Raw genomic sequence first — 22,848 nt, 5'->3', positions numbered from 1 at the left:
ATGGGCATCAAGACTATCTTTCTGAATGATAATCTTGAGGAGAACATTTATATGACTCAACTAGAGGGGTTCATAGTTTCAGATCAAGAGCAAAGAGTTTGCAAGCTTAATAGGTCCATTTATGGGCTAAAACAAGCATCTAGATCTTGGAACATCAGATTTGACACTGCTGTCAAGTCATTTGGCTTTGACCAAAACGTTGATGAGCCTTGTATTTACAAGAAGATCATCAATAGCTCAGTAGCTTTCTTGGTACTGTATGTGGATGATATCCTACTCATTGGGAATGATGTAGGGTATCTGACTGACATTAAGAGTTGGCTAGTTGCCCAGTTCCAAATGAAAGATTTGGGTGAGGCATAGTATGTTCTTGGGATCCAGATTATTCGGGATCGCAAGAACAAACGGTTAGCTCTATCTCAGGCATCGTATATTGATCAAATATTGATCAGGTACAGGATGCAGGATTCCAAGAGAGGTTTATTACCCTTCAGGCATGGAATCACTCTGTCTAAGGATCAATGTCCTAAGACACCTCAAGAAGTTGAGGAGATTAGACGGATTCCCTATGCTTCTACTTTAGGAAGTTTGATGTATGCAATGTTGTGTACTCGACCCGAAATTTGCTATGCAATAGGGATTGTCAGTCGGTATCAATCCAATCCAGGATTTGATCACTGGACGATGGTCAAGACGATCCTCAAGTATCTTCGGAGAATGAGGGACTACATGCTTGTATATGGAGATAAGGATTTGATCCTTACAGGATACAACGTTGTTGATCCTTGTACAAAGGCCCTCATAGCTAAAGTGTTCGATGGACACCTGGAAAGTCTGGGTCTGCGGGATATGCAGCATCTTGTATAGGGCAAGTGGGAGATGATACTGGGGTATGCCCTAGTTTATTGTATATTGTACATTTTTATATTGTATTGTACATTAGTCTCTCGAGTCATTAGGATAAGTGGGAGATTGTTGGAATTGGTGTCCTAATTCTCCCAGAGTCTCATTGTTTTGTAAAGATACACATTGTTTAATGAATAAAATAATTGTTATTTAATTCTGGCATTTACTCATATCCAATAAACAAAGCTCCTTGGTTATCTTATGTGAACTTAAGCATGTATATGTGATATACAAGTGGATCATGCTTTAAGTGATAACCTAAATAGGTCTGTAGTATAAGGATTAAGGTAGGATACCTGATCCTAGTGACACTACGGACCCGCTTTGTAGAGGTTTGCAAGTGTTGTAAACTATTACAGATGGTAGATCCTGACCATTCATGTGGAGACGTGCGAGCGGAGGTGTCCTATACAAAGAGTTTTATAAGACCTAGACCACGAGATGATTAGACTCTATATATAACGCCATTGATACTAGAGACTTACATCTCACCTAAACGACTATAGGTGACACGACCTCAATCCTGAGTGTTTTGGGAACTTCTACCTTTGAGGGCGGTCCTTTGATTAGTATGGGTGAGAGTGGTCAGATTGCCAACTCAACATGCCTACCTTTTTAGGAACTTGTCTAATATGGGAGCTGGGAACTCAATCCACAAGATGGAATTCACTCCTTTCCCGAAGCAGGGATAAGCAGAGAGATTGCTCCCTTAAGGGCTGATTCCGGGGCTTAAACATAGTGGCCACAACTTCTCTTTGGAAGAGAAAACTCAGTCATAGTAGGACTATGACTTATATTCATTAGAGGGATCAGTTGTACATAAGAAGACAGATGTAACTATAGGGGCATAACGATTATTGGCCTAGCTGTACTTACGAGTGATCTGTGAAGTGTTGTTGCACTGTTGATTGGTTAAGATGGACACATAATATATCTGTGGTAAAGAGAGTTCAGTTGTCGATTTTTAGTGGAGTGCTTGGCAGTTAACGGATGGTGGATCCCATACTAAAGAGTTTAGTCAGTGTCAACCCCATACTCTTTTTTCCTACAAAAATGAGTAACAAGCATGTTAAGAAAAATTATGAAAGGAGGTAAAGAAAGTAGGAAGATGGAGGAAGAAAATTCTAAGTATTAGAATTACTAAGTTGAGTGAGTTTTAGATAATATAACAAGTGAAAATTGGCTAAGTATGGAAGCAAAGTGTAGGCATGCGTTGATGGAGAAGTGTGGACGCATGAGGTTGCGTGTGTAGCAATGAAGGCTTGTAGAGGCTAAGTGTTGAAGGCAAGGATAAACTAGTGTTGAAGGCAAGGATAAACTATGCATTGGTACTAAGGATGAACGCATGAGTTGAAAGGCATGATGCATTGATAAGGCATGCGACATCCTATGTCGTGAGAGGTTGGCAAAGCGTGCAGCAACCTCAAGTTACGCGGACATAGGCGCTGGGCATTGGAGTTGCATGCGCTGGTTAATCGGGTAGTAAAAGGAGCAATGTTACGCGATAGTATGCGACAATGCTACCCGATGGTGTGCGGCAATGCTACCCGATGGTGTGCGGCAATGCTACGTGATGGTATGCGGAAATGTTGCTACCCGATGGTGTCATGCGACAACACTATGCGATGGTGCTATGCGGCAATGATATGCGATGGTGCTATGCGGCAACAGTACTAGACGACGAGCTAGACGATGGAGTATGTGATACACGCTAAAGTTATGTTATGAAACGAGGAAGGCTTAACGCATGGTTGATATGATAAGATAGATATGTGTGGGCTAAGACATGCGTTGGCTTAGAAGTATGCATCCAAAAGAGGGACGCAATAGCCTCTAAATGAGCTATGCGATGCGTTGAGAAGGAGGTATGTGGCCATATGGTTGCAAGCGTTGGCTTGGGATCTGAGCCTTGCGTCGATAACCAAGAGGGAAAGATCATCTTGGTGATTGATCGCTAAGCCAGCTGTCATACTCAGGTTTGATATTATCTTTTAAGGATGAGGTGGCAGCTTGATGTTAAAAGGAGAACATATAACTGTTAGTTTAAAAAGGGAAGCTCGACTTCAAACAGAGGTTGGGAGAAGTTCACTCGTGCAAATGAAGTAATTTCAGAGCCATTCAAACCTTGAGTATGTTTAATTGCTGACGTTGAAATGTCGGATAGGGATTCTAGCAGAATCGAGCTGGAGTATGAAGAATCCGACTAAAGGTCGAATTCTCGGGTAAGTTGGGCCAGTCTTGATAATTTGAGGATTCTGGCACAACCACGAGGAATTTTGAGCTAAAAATTTAAGTTAAGCTTGCTAAGAAATTTTAGAGAATGTTTGTAGAAGGAAATTTCTTGAGAAAAGGAGTGAAAAATTTGTTATTAAAATTGAAAGTTAGATCTGGAATCTTGAGCAAGTAGGCAGCTGCTTGAGTTGAACAAGCAAGCAGCTTTAAGGGCTTGACAATGATGTTGAGCGCATGCGTTGGAGGTTGATTTGGCGCAAGGATGTGCTAAGAAGCATTAGCCATGCAACGCATATTGAAGCCGTAAGCGCCAGTGCTGTGTGGGCATTGAATCCTACAGGTAGGCGTACAAGGTGTTAGGTGCAAGGTTGCATTGGAGTTTATGGGCGCAATCAGACGAATGCATGGGGCATACGTTGATGTGCCACAAGACGGGTGCATAAGCTGAACGATGGGTGCAATCAGACAAACGCATGGGGCATGCATTGATGTGCCACAAGACGAGTGCATGAGTTGAACGATGGGTGCAAAGGTTGCTATGCAAGGGGCCATGTGATGGGCAATAGGTGTGAGCTGAAAGCTTGGTCGCATAGGAGGCTTGAACGCCTAACGCAAGGCATGGACGCATGGTAATGAAGTTGTTGCCTAGTCAAGTTATGGCCTAAGAATTTGGCTAAGTGTTCAACGCACAATAAGCATATACATGAAGAGGATTGCCAAAGACTGTGAGTGACTCTAAATGCTTTAAATATTTTAAGTAAATTGTTAATTCTTATGAATGTTTAGCAATGCATGTTTACTGAAAGCTATTTATGACAACTATTCTCAAATAGTTACCAAGCAACGCATCACACATTAATGTTATACTTATGCTATGCTTTTTAATGATCATGAGGATGCATTAGTATAGAATGTTTTTGGGTAACTAAGTCATTAAGAGATAAGAATATGTAAGTTGAGTATGAATAACTCAGTACTGAAGTACACGAAGAAGGTACTGAAGCTTTGTCTTAGAATGTGAATAGCTTAGTACTGAAGTACACGGAGAAGGTACTGAAGCTTTGTCTTAGAATTTGAATAGATTATACTAAAGTACACAGAGAAGGTACTGAAGCTTTGTCTTAGAATTTGAATAGCTCGATACTGAAGTACACGGAGAAGGTATCCGAGCAGTTCGATACTGAAGTACACGGAGAAGGTATTTGAGCAGTAGTACCTAAGGTATGACGGTACTTAAACTAGAATTACATGAATGAAAGAAAAGTTATTATTGGTAGTGTCAAGATCAATCCACATTATCTATGGATTGACGTTGAGGAATTGAGTAAAGGTTCTCTCTCAACTAAGGATGCAAGTTATGATTGTAGGAAGTGAACAAAAAGGGTTTCTTCCCAGTTAAGTAGTAATGCGGTAAAGAATGATAAGGAGTGAGCAAAAGGGCCACTCTAGACAAATAGACTAAGGCATAGTCTAGCAAAGTAAGAAAAGTGCTATGTGATGTTGATGTGGACATGAATAATAGTTGCCAAGTTTATGTTTTCAGTGAAAGCTTTTAGTTTTAATATGAAATTTATATATGAACGTTATGCATTAAATGTTAGTCACTCACTGGGCTTCTAACTCATGTTTTCAAATGTTTTCCTTTCAAGTAGCGGTCAGTTCCCAAAAGACTTCTCTGCTGCTGCTCTGCCACTTAAAGAGTCTGTCAGATAGGGACTAATTGAAGACATGTATTAGTTAGCACACATGTGTCTGTCAGATAGGGACTAGTATCCTAAATAGGGCTCATTAAGTTGTAATATCCATGTATGAAATGCCATAAAACCCTGTAATGTAAATGTGTTAAGTTCTGAGTTAATTTGTTCGTATATTGATGAAATGTACATATTCAGGGTTTGAGCAAAATTTAACAGGTTACATAGGCAGTAAGTGCCAGCAAAAGGGTTGGTAACTGCTGCAGTCACCATTTCATCCAGGTTAAGAGGGTAATCTGAATCGGGGTGTGACAGTCAATTATTCACGTACCATTGGAGCTTCGAGCTACAGGTCCATGAGGTCCCCTTGGTAGCTCAATGGATTCAGTTAAAGATCAGTTCTTGGTGTTGATTTGAAATGTTCAAATTGATAAGAGGTATTTTGATTATATATGATATAATCGGGATGATGTATGAGATACATCTAGTGGAGGATTGATGTAAATGAGATTTACATTAAGTACCATGGAATAGAAAAAGAAATATGGTTTATCTGTCTCATGAGATGAAATATTAAAATTATAGGTTATAAATATAGTATGATAAATTGGTTATCATTTATATTTATAATAATATTAATTATTGGATAATTAATTCTTTTTCTTTAATAATCAAGTGAGTGGGTGGTTATTGGGATCATGGTAACCATGAGTTTAAAAGGAAACTGGTTTTCCTATTTTGAAAAGAAGTTTTTACAAAAGGTTGAAAAAGTTTTTGAGATTTCTCTCTCGGCGAAAAAAGGGATCTCACGGTAGTCGTCAAGTAAATACAGATTTACTAAACGACGGTTGGATGAGCTAAACGATCGTGCAGTGGCGAGCTAAACATTCATGCAGTATTTACTAAACGATCGTATAGTTTTGCTAGACGATTGCTTGCCCTAAGTAAACTGTAGCATCTCACACCTTTTTATTTATTTATTAATAATATAAACTTTTCCCTTTTCAGTAATTGTCCTTAGTTGAAGGGCATGTTTGGAATTATGAATTTAAAGTATAAATGCGAGGATTTAAGTGTTGTCGTGGAGTTTATTAAAAAATTATTCAATTTGAAAAGTTATGGCAGGAATAAATTATTTTTGGAAAAAGGAAATGAATTAAATAGTATAAAGTGGGTTAAGGAAATGATCTAATTAGAGTTATACTAATTTCCTTTTATTATTATTATTTTTATTATTATCATTATTATTATTATTATTATTATTAGTATTTTTTTTAAATAAAAAGGACCCCCCTCCCTCATCTTCTCCCTTACTCACGCGAGCCCCCCCCCCCCTCCGTTTTCTGCTTCCTCGCCACATCTCTCAGCCGTCCTACCGTCGCCGTTCGTGGGTTCCAGCTAGCCAGATCCCGCCGGTCAAACACGTCGTCAGTCCGCTCAGGTTCGAGCTGTTGCACGTCCGCCGCTCTCAGTCTGCCCAAATTCGAACCGCCGCACGTCCGCCGCTCTCAGTCCGCCCAGATTCGAGCCACCGCACGTCCACCGCTCTCCGCCGCCTACTGCGTCGCTGTCGGCTGCTTCCAGCGCCGCCAGCCCTGTTCGTCGCCAGGACCCGCCTACACCACTAGACTTGTGCTTTGAGTAAGTGATTGATTATTTTTTTTGCAAGATTTTGGTTGATCTAGTTTGATTACCCATTTGGATTTTGGGTTAAAAATTTGTTATCTCTATATTTGGAATCCAAATCTAAGATTGGAGTACTTCAAAGTGCGCAGCGTGCTGTTTAGCGGATTCGAGTTCATTCGGCAAGTACTTTTGGTAAGCGTTGTGACCCTTGTTGTTGATTGTTAGGCACTTTTGGTTGTTGGACTGATGGAGAGTTTGGTTTTAGTTTCTCGAAGGTTCCAAGTCGTCATCCTTTGGGTTCTAAAATCTGCCAAGAGGAAATTTTGAGTCGAAATCTAGAGAGTGTTGGTTGATCAAGTTTCGTTGGGTAAGTTCATTGGTGATCCCAAAATTTAATTTGTATATATGGATCTTGGTTCCAAGAATTTAAAATTTAGTATTATGTCTATATTAGGGGACTTAATTCAAGGTTTATTTTGTTGAAGAGCATTAGCTTGAATTAATATCTGAACTTGACTTCGAGGTAAGTAATCTTATCACTGGGACTGCCCACGGGTCAGACTCTAGTTGTATGCTAACATGATAAGTGTATGTTATGATAAATGTTAGCATGTTGATTGACAGTATGACTTGAATCGAAGAATGTTCTGGCACAAATTCTGATTTGCTTACATACACACCTAAGTGCTTGATCGTTAGTATGTGATAGTATGTGTTTTCAAATGTCGATGTCTGATCTGTTGGCGTTGAGGCATACTTGTATGTTGTGGATTTATGATATAAGTTATACATGGATGATGTATAATATGTTGTTAAGAATTATGGGTATGTGATGTAGCCATGGTATTAAGGATTTTTATGTGTGCTTTAGAACCGTACAATGTTGAATTTTAGCACGTTAAGACTGTGTGAATATCCTCATTGATTAGTTAGATGCTCACCAGTTTGTGTTTCCTTCGGGATTCACCAATTTTGTGTTTCCTTCGGGATTCACCATTTTGTGTTTCCTTCGAGATTCACCAGTTTGTGTTTCCTTCGGGATTCACCAGTTTGTGTTTCCTTCGGGGTTCACCAGTTTTGTGTTTCCTTTGGGATTCACCAGTTTTTTGTTTCCTTCGGGATTCACCAGTTTTGTGTTTCCTTCGGGATTCACCAGTTTTGTGGGCATACTTAACTACAATAGGATAGGACTCAGTCTCTTATATGTTACATGTATTTATGTGCCATATGTGGGTATCTAGAGGACATAGATGCCTAGCTTGACCCTAGTGGTGGGGTTACTTACTGAATATTTTATACTTATTCTTTCTTATGTTGATGTTCCAGGTAAGGTAAAGATGCACCGGCGATGGCGCAGCGGAATTCATGATCGGGCCACTGGGACTAGTTTTTACGCTTCCGCATCATGAGATTTAGAGTTCTTTCCATGTTTCTCTTAATGTTTAGTTTTGATGTTTGAAACTTATTATTAAGAATTGTTTTTCATATGTACTTATTAACCTTTATGATTTATGAGTACCCTATTATTGTTTTTAGCAATTGCATTTAATAAATGTCTTTTGAACTTCTCTTGTTTTTAATTAGCATTTATTTCAAATGATTGAGCGTCGTTTTAAATTTTTTGCATGCATTTATTTTAGTAATGGCCTTACCTAGGTCCTAGGGGGTCGGGTCGTTACATAAACGATCGTGTAGAGTCTGTAGGTGACAGATCGAGCTAAACGATGAACTAAACAATCACATAGCTTTTGCTAGACGATCGCTTAGTTTTATCTAAACGATTGGGCATCGACCTATACGATAGGTCTCCACCATCTCCCACTTGCCCAGTCGTGTACGCGATCGGTGTTTCCTCCTTCGTCTGCCTCATACCAAGTCCGAATAGAGTCCGCGCTCTGGATTCTCACACCGAGAATACCAAGGTAGTTTTGTTGGTGGTATCAGACTTAACTCGACACCGTCGAGGTTTTCTGGAGGCCGTTCGTGTTACTGAGGAGTTTGTGACCGAGGCGATCGTTGAGGACGAGCGCGAAGTGTTCTTGTTGTGTTCGTTGCGATGTTGCAGTCGTGTAGATCAAGTTGTTCGAGCAAGAGTGCGCATTAGAGCGTGGAGACGCTTTTTCGATTGTTCGTACAGTTTGCTCTTTGTGTATTTGTATTTTTCATGCTGTAATTTTTGTATGAATTGTGTAACCGTTTGTTTGAAGTCAACTGTAAATGTTCTGTTCATTTATGATTATGATTTGGAATAATCTTGTTTCGTGCTCATGGAAATCTCAAATCCGATTTTCTTCATATATATATTTTCTAAACAGTCCATTAATCTCAGAACAGTCAAAATTATCCTTGTAACTAGTTTTAAAATCCTCAAAATAAATCATAAATTTATCGTCGGGAACAAAGGCGATTCCAATAGTAAGATTACTTACCTCGAGTTGAAATTCCACAACTAAATCAAGAACCAAACACCAATAGCAACTTGAAGCAATTCCTCTAATCACATAAACACAACCTAATTCAAAGCAAAAAACATCGATTTTTTAAATCTTTAGCCTTAATTCCAAAACACCCAATTTACATCAACCTTTAAATTTTCCAAATAAATTTCAAACATCCATTTACTCACCCGAATAAACCACACACACCATCAATTAGTGGGTATTCCAAAATCCTCGAGAAACTGCAACAATACTACTCAAATCTTACCACAACCAATCAATCTGTCCAAATTCGAAGACCAAGACAACAGCGGCCGTGAAAACGGATTGGGCTTGCACAGAAGGGAAATTAGGTTTTTTTATAATAATAATAATAAAAAACTAAAAATGAAATAAAATAAACTATATTACCTTATTCCACTTTATATTATTAAATTTCTTTTCTTCCCAAAATGAAATTAATTCCTGCCCTTAGTTTCCAAATTGTATGATTTCAACGTCAACAATTAAATTTCCGTAATTACGCTTGAAATCCAAAATTCCAAAAATTCCCTTAAATAATAAAAATTACTGAAATTATATTATTACTAAAAAAAATCGGGGTGTTACATGCTAATTGTAAAAGAAAGAAACATTGGAGAGTTATTTATGACATTTTTTCCAATCTTTTATCTTTTTCTCCTCTCACCATTCCCTCTCTCAGGATGATGTATTTGAGTCCTGAAATGGCAAATAGAAGCTGTATGGTGGTGTCCATGCATTATTAGGCTAAATTCCCATCCACAATATTGACCTTAGAAGAGAAAAATGTTAAATTATAAGGTCAGGATGCGCTTAGATTGACTGTGGCAAAAAATAGTTTTCAAAAATGCATTTGATTAAACACTTTGTGTAAAAATTATTTAAAATCAACACTTTACATGTTTGGTTATATATTTTCATAAGTGTTTATATACATAAGTTCCTTTGATTTCTTCTACACCAAAGTGTTTATACAGTTGTCAAATTACCGTAAAGGACTATTAAACACTCTAAACTAATTATGTTAAAAACCAAACATTATTTTTTCCTATTAAAAATAGAATATTTTTTGACAATTCAATTTTAGAAGTATACATAATCATTAAAAAAATTGATCTCCAACAATCATACATAAACAATAATAATTTTTTCTAGACAATACAATATCAACGAAATATAAGAAGTTATGCAATTTTTTACATTGTTCATTCATTTCAATTTCATGAACAATTAAACCTCATGTTCATTAATGTTCTCATGATTTCTTTTATCATTTAAAAATAGTAACATCTCATCGTCGTCATAAGGCTTGAACTCAAAATATATATTTGAATGAACTCTTATAAAATTATGGAGAGCTACTGAAGTAAATAACTATTTTTATTTTGTTGAATGAAAAACTATGTATTTATCGATCAATTTTCCATTTATTATTCCAAGCACCAAATAAAAATTCAATATTAGAAACAGTACAACACAAAAATAAAGTTTACAAAAGAAGCGAAGTTTATATATGCAACTTTTTATGCATAATATTCAACCCTGCACACAGTATTAGTTAACTATGGAGGGAGGTGGATATTTCATTTAGGTCAAAATGAATTGGAAACAAGGGAGGTGGAGGGTAATGAAAGGGTTAATTTTGTCATTTCTATATGTTCTTAAAATTTAGGAGAGATTCCCTATTAAACACAAAAAAAAAATGGTCTTTTTCTAAAATCAATTTGAAAGTGTTTTGTCGAAAAGAGTTATTTCTCAAACTCATTTTTTGAAAGGTTGTTTTAAATAGTTGCCAAATCTCAATGGTTTTAAAAATGACTTATTTTAAAAATTAAAAATACTTTAAAAGTTAATCCAAACATACTCTTAATCAATCAACTTTTAAGTTTATATCTTCTACATCATTAAATTTTTAAGTTTACGTCTATTTGGTCTCTGAACGGTAAAATTGGAACTAATAAATCTTTAATCTTTTAATTTTATGTAGCAAAAGTCCTCTAAAATTTTAATTTTGCATCTTTAGACGTAGATCCATATATTTTCAAAATTTTCGAATATGTCAAGAATTTATTAGACACACAATTAAAATTTTAATGTTTTTAAACAAATTTAGAAACCTACTGGATTTAAAATTGTGAAAAAAAAAATTCTTGAGACACCTTTTAAAGACGAGATAACTTATCAAATATTGTTTATAAGACTCATGTTGTCAGGGCCAAAATTTTAAGATCGAAAATTGGCCTCATTGGGCTGTCTGAAAGACAGTCCTGCCCATCATCTGGACTTATCCAGACAAAATAATAACAATAATAATAAAATAAAAAATAAATTAAAGAAATTGGAGGAAATAACAAAATAGGAAAGATCCTCTTGATTTTTGTCAAAAAAAAAAAATAAAAATAGAATTGATAAGATTTCTAGCAAAAACGTGTTACACACATGACATATACTTTTTAATTCCCAAAATTGTCTCTAGTATGGTTGAATAACAACTTTTTAGATTACTGTGTAATTACCATATTGTGTATCAATTTTCAGTCTAAATGGAATCTTCGATTATGAAATTTTGTATCAATTTTCAATAAAAATACAATGTAATTGGAATTGTCGAGATAAATGTGTCAGGTTTTTCTCCCATTTTGAAATTTGATTTGACGGTTTCATATCATATTTGATTGATTTAACCACTTTTTTGAAAATATTCAGAATTAATAGATTTATTTGTTTATCACCATTTTGATTTTAATTTATAATACATCTTACATTAAATCCACTAGTATTAATAACCGAGATAAAAATATAGTGTAAATTGAGAGATTGATTAATAACCGATATTAAAAATACAGTATAATTGGTCCAACTAAGTTAAACCTAATAGATTTGCCAAAAGAGAAAATGAGCACCATTTCAAATTTTTTTGTCCTTTTTGAAATTCAATCTATATTTTATTATCAAATTAAATTTTGACAACTACTTTTCAAATTGATTCAAAATAAACCAATTTTTTCCTTATTTTTCTCCCCCAATTTTAAATTTGAATTTATCTTTTATTAACAAATCTGATTTTACCTTACTAATCAACCATTATACCACCTTTTTATCTTAATATTTTTCATTATTCTATACATATTGTTATCGAATTAATTGTAATTTTTTTTTTAATATTTCTGAAATTTTCACGTTTTATCTCATGATATATGTGTCTCATTAAAAAAAGAGATTTAACTAATTTACTACACATACAATCTAATTGTAATGCATAGTTATGAGATTTTTACCAACATATATAGTAATTATTGTAAAATTATGTGGTTTTAACCAACATTTTTCACAATTCTTGGTTATAACAGTATACATTTACATCTATAGTGTAATTGTATTGCGAAGTTATAAGCCATAATTTTTGTGATTTCGAATTATAACATAATTTTATATCTTTCTGATTTTTCTCCACCATTAAAATATATCTTTTGCTAATCAAATTTGATTTGATTTTAATTTTTTCGATTTGTTTATACATTTTTTTATCACGTCGTAACCTTCTTTCGATTTGATTCAATTTCATGTAATTCTTTTCAATTTTTTGATACATTTTCTTATCACGGTTATTGGATTTTTAATTTTTGAATCTTTGTTAATAAAAGTTTAGAATTTGTAAATTTTGAATTTGAGATAAGAAAGGATTAGTATATATATATATATATATACGAGAATTAAAAGAAAAATATATATTTTTTTTTCTGAAACCCATGCGTCAAATAAATTTTTAATAGAATTTTAAATTCCAGATTTCCTTTTGGAATCTAATAAATTTTAATAGAATTTTAGTCAATAAAAATGTTTAAAGAAAATGTACCCTACAATATATCTTTAAGATCAAATATTGGTTGTTTTCAATTTCTTACAATAAAATGTATATATATATATATATTACTTAACAATCTAAATAAAATAAAATAACAAAAACCCTACAAATCTCATCTTCCTTTTCTCTTTTAGTTAGCCACTACCTCCTTCCTCAAATCTCTCTCCCCTCCTCAATTTCATGCCTACCACCCTTGGTATAATTTCATTGTCTCAGCTAGCTTCTAACAACCATTCCCCACTAGGTCACGGGTCTTGGTTGCTCACATGTCTGTTTCTTAATTTTGTTTATGCTCTGAACACCGTTTTCAACATTGATGTTCTGGAATTGATGTCAAACACAATTCTAAATCTAATAGGATTTCTAAGCTTGCCTCTGACTGATTCTCTTTGTCTAGTCACATCATCTATAGGTTACAATTTTTTCAAATACTCACTTACCAACAACAATTCCACTAACATAATCAACTCTTCTCTCGTCTTGGAGGAAGTCCACCGTCGTGGACATCCATAAGCTTCTCACGATCATTACCGTTTGGTTGTAGTCTTCCCTCGCACACATACATCCTATTGACAGCCAGAAGCGTGAAGGACCATATGAGGTGATTTTTAATTATTGCTCGACAAATGTTTAGATACAATGTATTTGTGGTATTCGAGTTGTTTTTGAAGCATTGTATCTTTAAACTTAATTTATTTGTTTTTAGGGTAGTTTGGTCATTTACTAATTATTATTTTCTACTATTTAAATTCACTTTGCTATTTTTTTTTTTTATAATTTTGAGAAATTTTTGCCATTTTTTTCAAATGAAACTTTAAAATTTGTTCTTTCTCTTATCAACCCTAAAATAAAATAATAATAAATATTTTTCTAGTCAAGTTTCAATTTGGTCACCAAATTTTAAAATGCTACATTTTCAATCTTTACGTTTTGATTTTGATTTAAATTTAGACTTTAAGTTTCAAAATGTCACAATTTTACTTTGAGACTTAGTTTTGTTTCAACTCAGTTTATAGAATTTGAGATTTATACTTTTAATCTAAAATTTTCACTAAATATTCTACTAATTAATCTAAAAGAATTAAAAGATTTATAATAATTAAAGTTTCACTTTTTTCATTACGTTAGAGTTTATTTTAAAATTTTACTTCATAATTATTTTAAATTAATTAATAGACATTAATGTCAAAGACTAAAATATGTATTTAATAAAAAATCAAGACTAAAATTATCAACTTAAAAATCAAATCGGAACAAAATTCAAGTAAAAGTGTAATATTTTGAAACTTAGGAACTAAATTGAAATCAAACTTAGTTAATTAAAGGCTTAAAATATAATATTTTAAAATTTGAGGATAAAAATAAAAAATAACTACCAACAAATATTAAATGGTAAAATACATCCTTTCGGCCAAAATTCGACCGTTAGAAAGTAGTTTTGTTTGTTTCCCTTTTTCCAAATTTCCCAACGTTCACTCCTCACAACGCAACGACTCTCCTTTGTTTTCCCTATTAAATAAATCTCAACACAACTTTTCAAAACAAACCCTATTCCGATTCAATTCCTTGGACTTACTCTTCTTCTTCTTCCTCCTCAAACAAACCCTATTTTTATGGAGATTCTCACCCAACCAACCATTCCCAAATCCCCAATTTCTGATCAACAGCTTCAAATTTGCGGCTCCGGCGACGCCCAAACGGCGGTGACCCCAATTCCAGAACTTGATGAGAAGTTGGAAAGTTCAAAACCTGAGTGTAAAACTCCAACCCCAGAAGAGAAAACAGAGGAAAAACAGAGGATTTTGGTTCTTGAAAATGGGTCCATAGATCGATCCACGGTGCCGAAGAGCCCTGGAAAGCTGAATTTGGAGTGCAAAACTCCAAGCCCAGATGAGAAAACAGAGGAAAAACGGAGGATTTTGGTTCCAAAAAATGGGTCCATGGATCGATCGAAGGTGCCAAAGAGCCCAGCAAAGATGAATTTGGAGTGTAAAACTCCGACCCAAAGGGTGAAAATTGGAGGCATTGAGTTCCCTAAAAATGGTACTCCTAATCGCCTCAAACTCCCCATTGCATTCAAATACCCTGAAAGGTACTCTTGCTTTAACTCTGAATTTTGGAGTTCATATCACAAAACAAAAGAACATTGAATGAGTTGATGATTCTTTTGTTGTGTTTAGGTATACAAGTCCCACTGATTTGATGATCTCTCCCATCAGCAAAGGCATCCTTGCCAGAACCAGGAAAGGAGCTGTTCCTTCCAAGGTTTTAACTCTCTTTCTTTCTCAACCCTTTATTAATTGTGCTTGAGACACTAAATTGAATTAAAAAAGAAGTTTGGAGTTAATACGTTGGAGTTAGGAAGTTCGTGTTTGGGATGCTTGATAAATATGCCAACTTCAATAATGTTTACTATTGAAATTAAATTATTTAATACCAACTTATGAAGCTGATGAACCAAACACATGAAGTTTTCTAATACTATGGATACTCTAATTTGCCTTCATAAATATTTTAGGACACCACTTTGATATCAGTGAATCCCACCGTATTCTTAAAATACATCGATGAAATAGACTAAAATAATTCAACCCAGAAAAATACACTTTTTAAAATATACAAATCATCATTCTTTCATTTATTTATTTATTTTTGTTGATGGCAGATGCATGAGTTGAGAAATCCAGAGATAAGTCTTCTATATCAAAGCTGAACAAAGGGTTATAAAACTTTCAAGCATTCTATTCCTTTTCCTCTTCAAGAATTTGCCTCACTCAGATTGTGATGCAAAAATCAGTTCTACTTCTTAGAAGCTTCTATTTCCATGGCCTTTTAATCTTCATTGGTTTGTTTATATTTATTTCAATCTGCAGTTGTGAATCATCATGTTATATTATTGGTGAAGTTTTTTCTTTTTTCTTTTTCCTTTTTTTTTTTTTTAAATTATTATTTTTTAAAATAATTTTCTCAAGTGATTTGAAGAAAATCCATTTGTGTAACTATTATTCAAAATTACTAGTGCAAATGGGGTTTGATAACAATATATCGAAAATTATAGAAAGATTACAAACATCGTTAAATCATCATTGAACTCAAAAGCTCTATCTAAAACTAGTTTATCCTTTCATATATTCTCAAACAGAAAATGAGCCAAAAAACTAATCAAAGTTAAAAGTTTGCGCGGAGAGTCAATCGAGACGAACTTGATACCATTGAATCGAACCGACATCTCCATCGATTTCGAGTTCACAAACAGACTTTACCAAGAAAGAAACAGCTTCCTCAATGGATTGAAAGCGTGAGAGATCAGGTGGAAGGGGAGTTGGCCAATTTTCAAGCCAACCTTTCAAAATGGCTTCCAATTCTTCTTTGGAAACAAATTTCTCTTCTTCTCCTGGCTCCAATAATACATATGTATCACTACTTTGATTCACCCTTCTTCTTCTACTTCCATATACCTATCAAAATTCAACCATAAAAGAGAAAAATTTTAGAAATCGGACCCTTCAATTTACGGTTGGGTTAAACTCACTTCAACAAAACTTTAAGGACTTGGAGGGTAAAAAAAAGGAAAAAAAAACCTTGATTTGTTGACGTTTGGAAGCAGTGGGCAGATTGCTAAGAAGGAAGGAAGTACCCAAAAAGCACTTTGAAACATCTCTTCTTGATAATTTATAATCTTGCTTTGCTGCTCTTGCTCTTTTACCTGTGCAACCAAAAATCAAAAACCCAATTGTGATATTCCCAAAAAAAGAAAAAAAAAAAAGAAAAAAAAAAGAAGGTTTATTCATACATGAGGAGAGGTTAGAATTGGAATAAAGAAACATTCCATTGCAGCTTTGGAAGTGTTTGTGAAGAGCTCTCTCCATTTGAGTCCTATCTCTTGATGTTGCTGTTTGGGGATGAAGGAAGGAGATGCAATAGAAACAAACTCATTCTTTTGTTGGGGATAATGTTTTTCTTTCCACTAATTGCCCCTCCACTTTCTCCCTTATTTTCCATTTTACCCTCCTAATTTCAGACCATAAATATGTCTTATCTATTACAATTATTATATAAAAAATAGATGTCTATTAGATAGACATTCTTAGTGTCCACATAATCCACCTTCTATTTGTTAAATTGTCTTAGTAACATTTGGTGGATTTTGAAAGACACACATTAGGCAAATTTCAAAAAGTTTAGAGAAAGTGGAGAAATCCATAATTTGTTATTTTATTTACTTTTGTTATTTATTTTATTTTATATATTTATATATATTATATTTAATTTATTTTCATATTTATATATCCCATATATTTATATTATATTAATTTATTTTAATATTATATTTATTGACATTCGTGTTTCCGTTGTGCTTCTCAAATTCACAACACGTTATCAGCACGAACTCCTGTCGTTTTTGCCGCTAAAGATAGATCCTAAAGGTATGTCGATTTTTTCCTCTTTGTTATAATTAATAAACTTAATGTTATTTTGCATATTTAGTATCTATTAAATTTCTAACACAAATACAATATTTTATGATAATGTTGTCATGAAAATTCTCGACAATGATTATTTGTCATGGGTGCTTGATGCCGAAATCCACTGGATGTTATAGTGAAATCTACATTTCATGTCTCAAATATGCTCCTACAACAACAATATTGAGAAAAATATTTCAAACAACTAAACTAATTTCATGTCTTCTTGTGGCTGAACAAGACGATATTTTGAATTAATTTCACGTCTTCTCGTGGTCAAACAAAATAACGAGGTATTGATAAAAAATCATGAATCTCGACCAACCCGAACGATACCATTCATTGAAATGAATGCTGTGAATTTTAATAATAATCGTGGTCAAGGTCATAGTTGTGATCGAGGTCGTGACCATGGCAGAGGGTTGTTTTAATCATTCAAATTTCAAAAGAAACACACAAAATGATGACCACAGAAGAAAACCCCCCACAAGATAATGGTTCAAAAAGTATTGAAAATAAATGTTTCCGATGCGGAATGACTGAGCATTGGTCATGTACCTGTCGCACGTCAAAACACTTAGTTGATCTCTATCAAGCTTCCCTGAAGAAAAAAAAGAGAAAAATATGGAAGCAAATTTTGTATATCGGGATAGTGACATATTTGACCCATCTCATATGACAAATTTGGATGTGACAGACTTCTTTGAATCTCCTTAAGAGAAAATCGGTAGAATTGATGGAACATCAAGTGTTTCATTTGACTTAAAAATATCTTGATTTAATGTTTTTTTCATCTTCATCTTCTTTTCTCCTCTTAGTAGATGTTAACCTTTGTATATTTCAAATGTTATTTTTTCTATTGTAATTATTTTCTTTTATAAAAAAAACTTGGATCGTTTTTATATGTTGGGTGACTAAAAAATGAGTAAAGAAGATCTATGTCTGACAGATAGTGCAACTACACAACGATACTTAATAAGTAGAAAGTATTTTTCCAAATTGATAATATTAGAAACAAAACCAATACGATATCAGGTTCTGCAAACCTGATTGAAGGCTTTAGAAAAACAAATATATTTTGCCTAGAGAAACAAAATTTACAATTGACAATGCATCGTTCTCTAGCTAATCAAAGAGAAATCTACTTAGTCTTAAAAATATATGTTACAATGGTTACCATATTGATACTGATAGTACGAACAATGTGGAATATCAATAGACCATATCTATTGTCTCAAATGAAAAACGTATACTGGAAGAGTTGCCTGCTTTATCTTCTGGATTATTATACTCATATACGAGTAATTAAAACATATGCAACAATGAACTTAAAATTCATGAATCCAAAAATATTTACCATTTAGCATGACTGATTGGGTTATCCAGGATCTATAATGATGAGGAGACAATTGAGAATTCAAATGAACATCCATTCTATTGTCTCAAATGAAAAATGTATACTGGAAGAGTTGACTACTTTATCTTCTGGATTATTAAACTCATATATGAGTAATTGAAACATATGTAATAATGAACCTAAAGTTCATGAACCCAAATATATTTACAACTTGGCATGACCGATTAGGTCATCTAGAATCTATAATGATGAAGAGATAATTGAGAATTCAAATGGACATCCATTGAAGAGCCAGAAGATTCTTCAATCTAATGAATTGTCATGTGATGTTTGCTCTCAAGGAAAATTGATAAATTAGACCATCACCAACTAAAGTGGAGATTGAATCACCTGCATTTTTATAATGAATTCATGGTGATATATGTGGATCTATTAATCTACCAAGTGGACCATTTAGATATTTTATAGTATTAATAGACACATGTAGTAGATGGTCACATGTGTGCTTATTATCAAGTTGAAATCTTGCATTTACAAGATTACTTGCTTAAATAATTAAATTAAGAACATAATTTCCTGATTAAACAATTAAGATAATTCATCTTGGTAATGCTGGTGAATTTACATCCCAAGCTTTTGATAATTATTGTATGTTATTGGGATAAGTATTGAACATCTTGTAGCTCATGTTCATACACAAAATGGTTTAGTAGAATCATTCATAAAACATTTGCAGTTGCGAGACCATTAATTATGAGAACTAAGCTTCTTACATCTGTATGGGGACATGCTACTTTGCATGCAATATCACTTGTACGTATTAGGTTAGTAGCTTATCATAAGTACTCGATATTACAATTAGCTTATGACCATGAGCCAAATATTTCTCATAAGAAATTTTTGGATGTGCAGTATATGTTCCAATTGCTCTACCACAACGTACTAAGATGGGTCCTCAAAGGAGGTTAGGAATATATATTGGATATGATTCCCCGTCAATCATCAAATATCTTGAACCCTTGACGGGTGATGTATTTACTGCATGATTTGTTGATTGTCATTTTAATGAGACAAATTTTCCAACATTAGGGGCGGGGAATTAAGAAGTTGAAAAAAGAAATTACATGGAATGCATCGTTATTGTCTCATTTAGATATCCATATAGATCAATGTGAACTTGACATTCATAAGATAATCATTTGCAAAATATAGCAAATCACTCACCAGATGCATTTATAGATGCAAAGAAAGTAATTAAATCACGTATACCAGCTGCAAATGTTCCATTGAAAATTGATATCCCAATACAGCAAGTTGTCACTAATGAGTCTGGAACATGTCAGAAGCATGGTAGACCAGTGAGTTCCAAAGATAAAAATTCTTGGAAAAGAAAAATAACTAATAGTCAAGAAGACTTGGTTGAGGATGTAAAGATATAAAGAAATCCTTGACATGACTAATGAGGAAGGTGAAATACCTAAAGATAATAATGAGATTTCAATAAAATATGTCATGATAAGAAAAAAAATGAAACCAAGCTCATGTAGTTATTGACAATATTTTTGTGTATAATGTTGCTCTTGATATTTTATCTGAAAATGAGGATTCTTAACCAAAATCTATTGAAGAATGTCGATATAAAAAAGATTGGCTTTAGTGAAAACAAGCAATCAAGGCAGAATTAAGCTCACTTTCAAAACTTTAGGTTTTTGGACCAGTAGTCCAAACACTAGAAGATGTGAAACCCGTGGGATACAAATGGGTATTTATAAGAAAAAGAAATAAAATAATGTGGTCACAAGATATAAAGCAAGACTAGTTGCACAAGGTTTTTCACAAAGACCTGATATTGATTTTGAGGAGACGTATTATCTGGTGGTGGATGCAATTACATTAAGATATTTAATTGGCCCGACTGTGTAGTCTGAATATGCATCTTATGGAGGTAGTCACGGTATATTTATATGGATCTCTTGATAAATATATTTATATGAGAATCCTAGAAGGATTTTAGGTACCTGAAACATATAAATCAAATTCATGGGAATTGTATTCATTAAAGTTACAGAGATCACCATATGGATTGAAACAATCAGAACGAATATGGTACATTCGCCAGAGTGGATATTTGTTGAAAGAAGGATATCAAAGCAATCCAATATGTTCATATATTTTTATAAATAAATCATAGTCATGATTTTCTATTATAACTGCATATGTTGATAACTTAAATACAATTGGAACTCCTGATGAATTTTCAAATGGAATAGAATATCTTTAGAAAGAATTTGAGATGAAAGATCTCAGAAAAACAAAATTTTGCATTGGCTTGCAAATTAAACACTTAGCAGATGAGATATTTGTTCATAGTCAACTTATACAAGAAAAGTTTTGAAAATATTTTATAAGGACAAAATACATCTATTGAAGATTCCATTGGAAGTTCGTTCATTAGATGTGAGTAAAGATATATCTCGACCTTGAGATGATAATGAAGAACTTCTTAGTCCTTAAGTATCATATCTTAGTGCAATTGGTGCACTTACATATCTTGCTAATAATATAGACTAGATATTGTAAAATAATAAATTTATTAGGAAGATATAGTTCTTCTCCAACTAAAAGACATTGGAACTAAATTAAGTATATATTCCATTATCTCCAAGTAACGATTGATATGAGTTTATTTTATTCAAATAAATCAAATTTTGATATGGTTAGTTATGCAGATTTTGGATATTTATCTGATCTACACAAAGCTAGATCTCAAACAGGTTATCTATTCACATGTGGAGGAACTGCTATATCATGATGATCGGTAAAATAGACCATAACAGCCACTTCCTCAAATCATGCTGAAATTCTTTCAATTCACGAAGCTAGTCGATAATGTGTATGGCTAAGATCAATGATTCAGCACATTCGTGAAACATGTGGTTTGTCTTCTAGTAAAAATCTTTCAACAATATTATACGAAAACAACACAACATGTATATCCCAAATCAAAGGAGGATATATTAAAAGAGATAGAACAAAGCATATTTCACCGAAGCTTTTCTACACTCATGATCTTGATGAAAATGGTGACATCACTATACAATAAATTTGTTCAAAGGATAACCTGATTGATAAAGGGAACTACTTCAATCACGTATGAGAACCCCTCTTATTCTAAGTGAACCCCCACAATGATAATAAGAATAACCCCCAATAAACAAAGATTGATTGATGATCAAGAAGAAAGGAGAACTCGTTCCTAACTTCAAGATTTCAAACTTTCCATAATTTAATTGATCAAACTAGATTGAAAGTTCTAATACATGCATTCTAAACAAAAAAAATACAAAGAAAAAGCATAAAACTTGAGATAATAAACTCTAATGAAATTTCATTCAAATTCAAAGTGTTGTTCTCAAATGACAAAAATACATAGGTATTTATACTAATTGAAAAGACAACTTGAAAAGACACTTTCATCTAATTGACTAGGTTCAACAAACACTCTTCAACTACATACATGAACCTCCTTAAATGTAAATACATTGTTATAAATTGATACATCTAGTATTAAATATGTAAATGAATCTGAATTTCCAGACTCATTATGACTTTTGGTGGCTTTGATTCTTGAAGGGTTGCCAATTATTTGCATCATTGATGGACTTCTTTACAAAGTCATTACTACAGCGATCTTTGAAAAATTGGTGCACAACATTAGAATGCAGCAACTCGAAGATCTCAAGTGATTTTTCCATAAGAGATAGTAAATATAATATATTTTTTAAAGAGTATTAGATTATATGAAATATGTATTCTTTTTTCTTCATTAACGTTTTTCCCAACGGGTTTTTTTCTAGTAAGGTTTTAAGGAGACATATTTCATATATATATATAATGGGCATCTAAGAGAGAGTATTATAAATATTATAGAAAATAGATGCCCATTAGATACTCATTCTTAATGTCCATGTAATCCACTTCCTACTTGCCAAATTACCTATAAATAGTGGCATTTGGTGGGTTTGAAAGGCATATACACGTTGGGGCAAATTCCAAAAAGTTTAGAGAAAGTGGAGAAATCCATAATTTGTTGTTTTATTTACTTTTGTTATTTATTTTATTTTATATATTTATATATATGTTTAATTTATTTTAATATTTATTTATTCCATATATTTATATTATATTAATTTATTTTAATATTATATTTTATTGGCATCCGTGTTCTCGTTGTGCTCCTTAA

At 33.3% G+C, this 22,848-nt stretch overlaps 2 protein-coding genes across 2 annotated transcripts; one reads left to right on the top strand and one right to left on the bottom strand.

Annotated features, from left to right (window-relative positions):
• Positions 1 to 14,297: 14,297 nt before the first annotated feature.
• On the top strand, positions 14,298 to 15,694 carry LOC120072868 (hydroxyproline-rich glycoprotein family protein). Its single transcript, XM_039025396.2, has 3 exons — positions 14,298 to 14,874; positions 14,963 to 15,047; positions 15,448 to 15,694. Exons 1-3 carry the CDS (start codon positions 14,396 to 14,398, stop codon positions 15,493 to 15,495), a joined length of 612 nt encoding a protein of 203 aa, XP_038881324.2. The 5' UTR covers positions 14,298 to 14,395; the 3' UTR covers positions 15,496 to 15,694.
• Positions 15,695 to 15,757: 63 nt separating this feature from the next.
• Positions 15,758 to 16,777, bottom strand: CRR7 (chlororespiratory reduction 7). The gene is made up of 3 exons (XM_039025405.2): positions 16,576 to 16,777; positions 16,364 to 16,488; positions 15,758 to 16,240 (listed from the first exon to the last, which is right to left on the bottom strand). Exons 1-3 carry the CDS (start codon positions 16,649 to 16,651, stop codon positions 15,971 to 15,973), a joined length of 471 nt encoding a protein of 156 aa, XP_038881333.1. The 5' UTR covers positions 16,652 to 16,777; the 3' UTR covers positions 15,758 to 15,970.
• Between the last annotated feature and the right edge of the window lie 6,071 nt (positions 16,778 to 22,848).

Source organism: Benincasa hispida, chromosome 1 (genome assembly GCF_027475165.1).
Source record: "Benincasa hispida cultivar pf3 chromosome 1, pf3_genome.v1.1, whole genome shotgun sequence".
Lineage (NCBI taxonomy): Eukaryota > Viridiplantae > Streptophyta > Magnoliopsida > Cucurbitales > Cucurbitaceae > Benincasa > Benincasa hispida.
The sequence above is the reverse complement of the archived record's forward strand: the minus strand, read 5'-3'. Positions and strand labels throughout refer to the sequence as shown.